At 47.5% G+C, this 9,194-nt stretch overlaps 3 protein-coding genes across 4 annotated transcripts in view; 1 reads left to right on the top strand and 2 right to left on the bottom strand.

Moving 5' to 3' along the window:
- LOC113204089 (translation initiation factor IF-2-like) overlaps positions 1-5,500 on the bottom strand; it is a 46,415-nt gene extending 40,915 nt beyond the window's left edge. For both annotated transcript variants that reach the window (XM_026419092.2, XM_026419093.2), the window contains exon 1: positions 5,249-5,500. In XM_026419092.2, the coding sequence (XP_026274877.1) occupies positions 5,249-5,300 (52 nt within the window). In that variant the 5' untranslated portion in view covers positions 5,301-5,500. The remainder of the gene's footprint in view (positions 1-5,248) is intronic.
- Positions 3,196-4,845, top strand: LOC113204090 (uncharacterized). The gene is made up of 5 exons (XM_026419094.2): positions 3,196-3,413; positions 3,526-3,613; positions 3,711-3,875; positions 4,005-4,169; positions 4,454-4,845. Exons 1-5 carry the CDS (start codon positions 3,355-3,357, stop codon positions 4,607-4,609), a joined length of 633 nt encoding a protein of 210 aa, XP_026274879.1. The 5' UTR covers positions 3,196-3,354; the 3' UTR covers positions 4,610-4,845.
- Positions 5,501-6,305: 805 nt separating the features above from the next.
- The window catches only part of LOC113204065 (sorbin and SH3 domain-containing protein 1), a gene marked incomplete in the record, with an annotated part of 111,520 nt that continues 108,631 nt past the window's right edge, over positions 6,306-9,194 (bottom strand). The window contains 2 exon segments of the mRNA XM_052275827.1: positions 6,306-8,257; positions 8,357-8,591. Coding sequence (XP_052131787.1) covers positions 8,089-8,257; positions 8,357-8,591 — 404 coding nt within the window.

The raw sequence follows: 9,194 nt of genomic DNA, 5'->3' as shown, positions 1-9,194 counted from the left end.
GGGAGAGTGAGATTAAGCGGAAAAAGTAGCTAGAGCTACGGAGCAGAACCCACTGCTTGGATAACCTCGGAAATGGCGAAAAGCGATCAAAAGAAATTCTTTTAAAAAAGTAACCCGGGCTTGAAACCTGAACGCACCAACGCACCTTCCTTTGTGAAAAGTAAATCTCCCCTCAAATTTTCGAACAATAATACATCGTTCCGGCAACAACAGATAAAAAATGTTTTGCCGTGAAACGACGACAGCGATATTTTGTTTTGCTTCAAATACTCAACGAATGTGGAATTTCCTCTGCAATTTAATTAAGTTTGAATTCAAATGAATGCGCGGGAAAGAGAGCGCGGGCGCGCCCGGGGGGAAGTTCATCAGTATAAAGCGTGCTCCTCCGAGTCCCGTACCACGCTATGCGCAGCCAACACTCTGGGCCGGGGGGGCCGACTCCGACTCCCATTTTCCACATGGTTACTTCAACAGGTACACCGCGCCACTCCCAGGCACTGCCTCCGGGGAAAGGGAGGGGGGGGGGGGGTCCTTTATCTAAGCACGTGCCTGAAAAGAACACGGAACAGCAGAGCCTGAGAGAGAGAGAGAGAGAGAGATTAGAGCTCGGGGACGCAGGGAGCGCCGTTGCCGGGTTTACAAGAGGAAGAATGATTTTGTTTCGCTGAGGGGCGCGCTGAGGTCCGGGCGGAGGATCACCGGACAAACTTGAGGGAGGAAACTGAATATGCTTGGGAAAATGCGGATCCGAAGACATATGTGTTCGGCCCGCCACACTGGAAACGCAAGTGTGTGTGTGAATGTTGCACACTTCGTAGGTAAGGTAGGAAAATTTCAGGGAAAAACGAAAAATTTGACAGAATTCGGGAGTTTTCAGTTAATTAGTTCAAAATTTTCCGAAGGTTTTGGGAATTTCCTACTCTAGTAATGATAATATGATGAACAGTCGGCGGCGCCTGAAGTCCCACGACGTGCAGGGGGGAGAACGGATCACGGTCTCTCACAAGGAGCTGTCGTCAACACAACACAGCTCGTTGTAGGGGACCAAGAGCCGCGCTCCCGGGGGCGGCCAAGCGCACCGAGGATGTATGGTGATATCTTCGACGTTGATTCTGTAGTTTAGGCTAGGGTTGGAAAATCTGGAAAGTTTCTGGAAAATTTCGGGGAAAACGGAAAATTTCCGGGAAAAATCGGAAAGTTTATGAAAAACACCTGGAAAATTTCCGGGAAATTAAAAATGATAAATTTTGGGGGAAAAATTGTAAATTTCCTAGACCTGGGAAATTTCCGGAAAATTTTAGAAATTTTCAACCCTATATTGTAGGCTATTTTATGAAATCTAGTCTAACCATCGTTGACAGCAGATTAAATGTTTCCATTTTTTTCCTCGACGCTCCTATTTTTCTCCACTAATTCTTTTTAACCCTCTTAGAGTGCACGGTTGTCATAATTTGAATTCCTCTTTATAAAGTTCAGAATAATAAAGTGTAATATGCTCAAAGACGATAAGAGTCCAACCTTTAATGTTGTTACCGACCGTGATTAGCCTCTTTCAGGTAGGCCATTATATTACTCAGTCTCAAGTTTAAGGAGGAAAACCATGCTAGAAAAACAGAAAGTGTAGCTTGGATACTGGGACGCCGTTTTTACCATGAATGAATTTATGACAGACAAGGTTTTTACTCACTCTCCCTCCCTTTGGAAAAACCATGACGTACAACATGCATTTCTTCCATAAGACGTCAAGGGTTTTTCCAAACTGTCATGAAAACCAGGACGTCGTTTTTACCGTGCCCCCCCCTCTCTCTCTCCCTCTCTTCCTCTCTCCCTCTCTCCCTCTCTCCCTCTCTCCCCCTCTCTCTCTCTCTCTCTCCCCCTCTCTCTCTCTCTCTCTCCCCCTCCCTCTCTCTCTCTCTCCCTCTCTCCCCTGTCCCTCTCTCCCCTCTCCCTCTCTCCCCTCTCCCTCTCTCCCCTCTCCCTCTCTCCCCTCTCCCTCTCTCTCTCACGCCCACGACGATGCCACTTTCCTGGGGCCCTCTCGTTTCACGACTCGCAGCCAACTGTGAAGGTTCTCCAGCAGTGCGGGGTCGACAGCGGGGGGCCCTTATCCGTCCATCCTGCCGGACGAACCAGTAAGTGGCGGGGAGGGGCGGGGGCGGTCGGAGCGGCGGGATTCTTTTTGGCAGCTGGGTGGCAGGCGAGGCGGAGAACCACCACCACCGCCGCCTCTATAGGCCCCGCCCCACCTCACCCCTCCCACCTCGCCACGATACGCGGCTGCGGGTCTTGACCCGGACTCTGTCCCCTCCCACCCGAGCCTGGGCCCTCTATGCCCTAGGTGTGTGAGGCGGGGTGGGGTAGGGCGCGGTAGGGCGGGGGTGGCTGTGGTGGGCCTACCATCAGAACTTGTTGCCTTTGAAGGGAGCCTGCGTGGAGCTACCCCGCCCCGCCCCGCCTGGCTGGGCCCCGGACTGAGCCACAGCTTAGTAGGGTGCGCCGCCGGGTTGGGATGGGATGGGGGGTGGGATCATCAGAGCACTGGCGGGCCCAGCTGGAAGCACCGCGAGGCTCGGGGCGCGGCGTGGTTGGGCGGGGCGGGGTTGGGGCGGGATGTCACGAAGCGCACCACTACATCCCGATCTCGTCAGGGACCCTAGCTATACTCGTAAAACAAGCGCACGACATTCTTTTCTGTTTTTTAGCTCATTTTAAACATGTACACGAAAAAAAATACAATTATAGCCAGATTAGCTGACGCATTCGCTAAATGGCCTCAGATTAGAATATTAGCTATCCCAGCTAATTATTAGCTAAGAATTAGCTAGGAGAGCTAGTATTCTCATCTAAGGCCATATTAGCGAAAGCATTGGCTAATTTAGCTATTTCTTCTTTTTCGTGTACTACTCTGAAACCGATCAGTTCGATTCAGCTCGAATCAGTTCGAATATAAATGGGCGTCATAATGTGTGTATGAACTGTCGAGGCCAGTAAATGTTTAGGGCGGCCGACAATGAGCGCTGCACTTCCAGGACTTCCGCTCCTGCAGTCCTATCGCGTGTACAGGCGGTCCGACCTTCGTCACCCACACCAATTAGTCGCTATACATCACGCGTTTTATCCCCTCCAGCTCAGTGAAACATGTCGTGTTACAAGCACCATGCTATATCTCATTTGCGTTCTCCACGCCAGCTGGCACCTCAGAGGCCACTACAGTTTGGAAACAAGCGGTGCTGTGAACACTTTTTGGAGGCTAATGCGACGCGAGGACCGTCCTAGGATCACCTAGCGAACGGAGCTCAGCAACCTCGGCCCGACCTTTGGCGCCACCGGATAACTAACTCATGGCCACGGCATATGGGTTGTAGGTTTCAGAGAGAAGAGGGGGGATGTGGTGCTGCGGGCTATAACCTCCGGTAGGTTTCCTATTTCAAAAGTGCCGCTTAACTCACGGTTAAAGAGCTAAATAATTTTATCCACTGATCTCACTACGCTTAAAGAAAAGATGCCTGACTCTAGTATTTGTAGTGGCTCCAGGTCCAGGATGTCATTGATACTTGTGATTGTGCTGCTGTGCCAGAAGGCTATCCACGGCAAAGCTATCAACTCTCTCTTTGTAAGTAGTCAGTACCTTTTATGAAACGTCTGTTTAAACTGTGGACTCCCCACTGCATAACGTTTTTCTTAACGGTATTGTATGGTATCTCTTATAGGGCCCTTACATTGCTTACGTCGAACGGTTCTACAATTGTGGACCAGACGACCTCCCCTGGCAATGGCATTTGCGGGTTACTCATTTCAATCCAGTCAAGCCAAGAGAAGCTCAACTCTTGACCGGTAACGTGACGATAGATGAACCTGTTGATGACAGCTTCGGGGTATGAAATGATATTTTATTGATAGTGATTATGAACACAAGTCGTGTACATAGTACAAGTACTCAAAAGTACACGACTCGAGTCCACAACCACAAAAAAACCAAACAACGCCAATCTTTATTATAACAGGTCAAAGTGTTTTTGGATGTTCGGTCAAATAACCAATGGAAGGAAAACGCGGTTGTCTTCGCCTTTAAATCGGGTGTATGCCAGAGACTAAAAGAAAATATGCCGACCTTTTACAACCTTTTTTACAAGAAAAGTGAAACTGAAGGCACTTGTGTCTTGAAACCTGTAAGTGCATGAACTGTAAATCTATTCTCGGAAAACTTTAGCCGGATGTTATTCAAAGTGATTAGGAGAGGTTACAGAGTGAATGCTGTCATTGTCCGTTTCTTAAAAACACCTGCTCTTCGTAACGTACAGGGATTTCAAAGCTTTTGTAATACAAACAAATTTTACGAGGAGGATCGCGGAGAGGCTTGTTTGTATTACAGGAGTATTTGAGGAGTGAAGACTGTTGTGACATCAAACACAAAAGAATGAAGTGCAAAAACTGTGATTTCTTCTGTTTACAGGGAGTTTATGAGGCCAATAACGAACCATGTGAATGGGTTTTTCCCAAATTTCCAATCTTGCCCTATGGACAATATAGGTATAGATTTACGGTGAGCAAGCTAGATCGCCCCATCGCCTGCTTGGCGGCATATTGCAGGATTGTTCCGAAACTCTAGTATCCACTCTACAAAAGATTGCACGAAAGGCCATACTAAATGTACAGTACGCACATGTCGGTATGATCGTCGTACTTACTGTACCGCTCATAAGATCTCAGCAATGCTTGAAATGATACATAAAACACCTCTCAAGCAAATCACGCCCACTTTCTTTGGACAAAATAACGGCCGTCTTACACAACATTGATAGCAGTCCAATATTTCTGAGGAGAGGGGGTAGATATAGTTCTTTACGTTCGCCACGCAAAACCAACCTGGCTTGGCTAAGCGGATACCATCGTGCTAAAAATTCGAAAGTTCAGCGGAACGAAAATTACGGAATGGAATAAATAAATAAGGTGGTTCTTTACTGGCGAAGGTATAATTTCCGGGATTTATGTGATAGCCCAAAACTTAGTAGGAAAAATCAGTGTTTCCACAATTATAAACCGTTTCATTGATTGGGTCCACTCATTTAACTTTTCACATTTTTTCGCACTAAATTTAAATATTTTTCCAATTTCCTGTCAAGTCACTCGCGAGACGTTCTATCATTTTTTAATTTTTTAAAAGAAAGATGGTGTGTATGGTATTCCCACATATTCGACGACCCCTTGTCATTTTTCCGGGTGCCCTACAGGTGTATACTGTACTCACCCCTGGGGTGGGCCGGACTTCCCTCCGAGCTGCTGCTCTCGGGCGGCTCCATGGCGGCTGGGATAAAGGTCTCACACTCGCGGTTTCAGATCAACGCCCCACCACCACCACCACCGCCGGCGCCCTGCCCTCCGGGCGGCCCTTGAGGAGGGTGCCGTCGAGGGGCCGTCATCGCCACCACCATAGGACAGTTTGGCCTGCGCCGGCCTGTGGGGCCTAGCCAGGCTCCATGGGCTGCAAGGGCGGGCGGCGCTGGGTGACTGGCGCACGGGGGCCTCGGCGCCCCTACTTATACCCTCGGTCGCCTTGCTCCAGCAGCGTCCCGCCACCGCCGCCACCCTCCTCCCGGCTCCAGCACCCCCTGGCGGAGCGGCGCGGAACAACCCTCTTCGCGCGGCCCCGCCGGCCCGGGCCACGCACGCTGAGCGGGGGGATCCGGGTCCGGGACGGGGATGGGGATCGGCGAGCTTACCCACATCCCCACAGCTTCCCCCCGCCCCCTACCCGCCTTCCACCCGGCATGGTTTTCAGCTTTCATCAATATGCGCACAAAATTCGCGCAATCTCTCTCTCTCTCTCTCTCTCTCTCTCTCTCTCTCTCTCTCTAAATACAGTCGCCGGCAGCATTCAGAAAATGACCCGTCGGATCACTTCAGTAATCCCCATCCCCTCCATGGCCCTGTTCGATAAGACAGACGGGGATCACATGATCCTGGCCCGTCCACTTTGTTCCCGCATAACGCACTGTATGGAGCGGAGCGCCGCCTGCGCCTGTCTGCTGTGTGGCGGGGCGGGGCGGGCCGGCTGGTGGTGGAGTAAGGCGGGGACCTGTCGCACAGCGCAGCCCGAGACCTGTACCACCGCATTTGTAGTCACTGTCATACAGTTGGTGTCACTTATTTTACTTTGACTGGCCATCTTGATGTTAACGACGTATAGTGCGCACCTTTTTTTCCGACTTCATGAATAAATAGTTTGCAACTTTGTTTGTGAAAGAAATGACGTAAATTTCAAGTTCGGGGCTTTGGTGAACTGTAGGAAATGAAAGAGGCGAGCGTCAATAGGTCTATGCTTTTATTGTGAACATCTCGGTTTTTATAACAACAATCACGGGTGGCGCTGCCGCTCTAGTCTGCGGAATTGACTTTCGGATAACAATAAAACGATTCAAAACATTTTCGGATCGCAAGTCGAGGACGGGCAGCGGCCAACAAAAACATATATACTTCATTAGTGCGGCACTAACATGCGTTACATTTTCTTTATTGTTAAAATGAACACGATACGGGTTTTATTCATTTCATAAAACTAACAACAAAAGTTTGTTACAATGTTGAAGGACTCAAATAACGACTCAAAATCTCAAAATGAAATATCAATCTGTTATGGGATCTCAGAAGGCTCCGTTTTATTTATTTTCACTTCCTGACTACTTTATTATATTATGATGCGGACTTAAACGTTTGAGAAAGGGTAGGAAGTATAGGAGAATAGGTACTAGACAATTTTCAGGTCATAGGGGTAGTAAAGTCGTATTATCATAACACTCAAACAGATCAAATTAATGTGAAAACAGCCAATGCACTCCTGGAAAGTGTCTGTGAATGTCTGCACGATCGGAGAGAGACAATTCAGACGTATCTTGACTGGATCCCGCTCGCTCGAAATCATTTTTTCTTCAAAGAAAAAGTGAGTCAAATTAAGAAACTGGGATCTTTACATCTATTTGTTCAACAAATGACTCACGACGTTTTTGACACTGGGAAACAATGCGTCACACTTGATCTCGACCTCCAAAAGGAATTATTTGCCATGCACTTACAAGGCAGAATATCTTTTGTAACGCACTCCACTCCATGTAAAAAAGAAAGACTCTATGGGCTGGAGTGCATAACAAACTTTATCCTTAAGGCAGTGGATTGAATTAAGAAACACGAATGCCCCCCAAGTTTTCCAGTGCTGCCAGCCTAGTTACCAAGTCAACATATTTCGAACACTCTTTAATATTTGTCAAGTTTTCTTTTCTCAATGTTTTTTTTTCTTTCTTGGAAAGATGTGCAATGGAATCAGTTCTAAGGTAACAATAATGTTGTTACAAAAATAGATCCTATAAATTGAGTACGATTAATATGTGCGTGCAAAAGCATGACTAGATTTCTACCTGCACTTATTGCCGTCATGAAGCCTTTCCTCAAGCCACTGAGCTTGAACTTAAGTGCGTAAGTTTTCAAAATCTATATTACAAGTTAAGCTTAATAGACGAAGATCTTTTGACTTACTTTCTGGATTAACTTGGTCAACATCTTTATAGTTATGAAACAACTTCAAAAAATCAAAATATTTTCTGATTAACCATTAAGTGCCAGTAGGGTTTAGGAATAATCACAGGACACTACACATATCAAAACAATTACTTGCCCAATGCATTCGCTCGCTATACTATGACTAACTTACTCAAATTGTGGTCAGTAAAATAAAACTTTTTTGGTTTCAAAAATGTGGATTTCACAAAATGGCATTATGACATGCATCAACACCTGTACAGTGCCAATGATTAACATTTGGATGGTTAAGAGCAAAACAAGCACAAGTACCTTAAATAGCACTAAATTCACTGTGCGAATGTCATTCTTGAGTACAGACTCATAAGAAATTACATACATTTTATGGCAAAAGTCGGAAGATTTGCCTTTTTAAGACAAAGGTCTTCCTCAATTAATGATTAGTACAGTTTCCTTTGGCTTTATTAATAAGAGGTCACAAGTTTCTTCGACTTCATACTCGACTCAGAACACACAGACAGTTGGATTAGGAACCTTTTGTAACCAGGATCCGGTACATCATATCCGCTCCACGTAGTTGCCTGGGAAGGTGCCGAAGAAGCCGGTGCGCTGCGAGGAGCCGACGTACCAGCCGTCGTCGCACTTCTCCATGACCAGGACGATGTCGCCCTCGAGCAGCTCGAGCTCGTCGTCGTTCTGGGGCCGATAGTTGTACAGGGCGCGGTATCTGCAATTGAATCATGGTTGTGTCGGATTGAACATTTACTTCAATACTTAAAATATAACTACATAGAAAGTTGAAAAAATAATCTACGTCAACACTTACGGCACGGGGTCGGAGTGCGTGTCGATGTGCAGGGTCTGGTTGACGGCGGCGGCCTGCTTGGCCGGGGCCGCGATGGCAGAGGCCGGCACCGAGCCGTACGGGGTGACGCCCGAGTAGTTGGCGGGCGCCCGGCCGGTGGGCGGCTGGTACGAGTGCGCGCCGCCGCCGCCGTTCAGGATCAGGCTGTGCGCCGCCGGAGCCGCCACCGGCTTGCCCGTAGGAATCGGCGTCGTGGCTAAACCGCATAAAAGAAAAAAAAAAACACAAATAAAACCAATGAAACAAAGTTCGAAAAACGGAAAATGAAATAAGTACCCCGTCCTAGTCAATGGCATACTTTGAGTGCATTACATTCTTAATGTAAATGACAATTTTGTTTTCCTAAAAAGGAAACAATTTCGTGCACACCCAGACCGTACATGCAAATTTTGTTCCTAAACCTTGACAAACAGCGTCGAGTTTCACGACACAGCGTCCCGTTATCAGGAACAAAATTGTGTAGTTTTCCAGACACCAAACTGATTGCGATTGCAAAAAATTAAAAACAGGGAATTTTCTAAGGTTCTAGAGTGCTGGCCAACAAGGCTCGTTTTCCCTTTGCGGGCGCCCCCAGCCCGGTCGCCTGGGAGGTAGGCAAAGCGGTGCGCGGCCGCGAGGCACGTTGCCTATCCCGCGTTACGCAGGCGCCCGCGTCGTAACGCATGAAGAGACGGTTGAAAAAGAAAATTAATTTTCAACTTTTCAAGCGTTATTTAAGCGTTGTCGGCTTCCCGTAAAGACGCGTTTCGGAAGCTGAAAACGCTTTCAAAACGCTTGTTGAAAATTAATTTTTATTTAT

The sequence above is a fragment of the Frankliniella occidentalis genome, unplaced genomic scaffold, assembly GCF_000697945.3.
Source record: "Frankliniella occidentalis isolate FOCC.00 unplaced genomic scaffold, Focc_3.1 Scaffold9, whole genome shotgun sequence".
Lineage (NCBI taxonomy): Eukaryota > Metazoa > Arthropoda > Insecta > Thysanoptera > Thripidae > Frankliniella > Frankliniella occidentalis.
The sequence above is the reverse complement of the archived record's forward strand: the minus strand, read 5'-3'. Positions and strand labels throughout refer to the sequence as shown.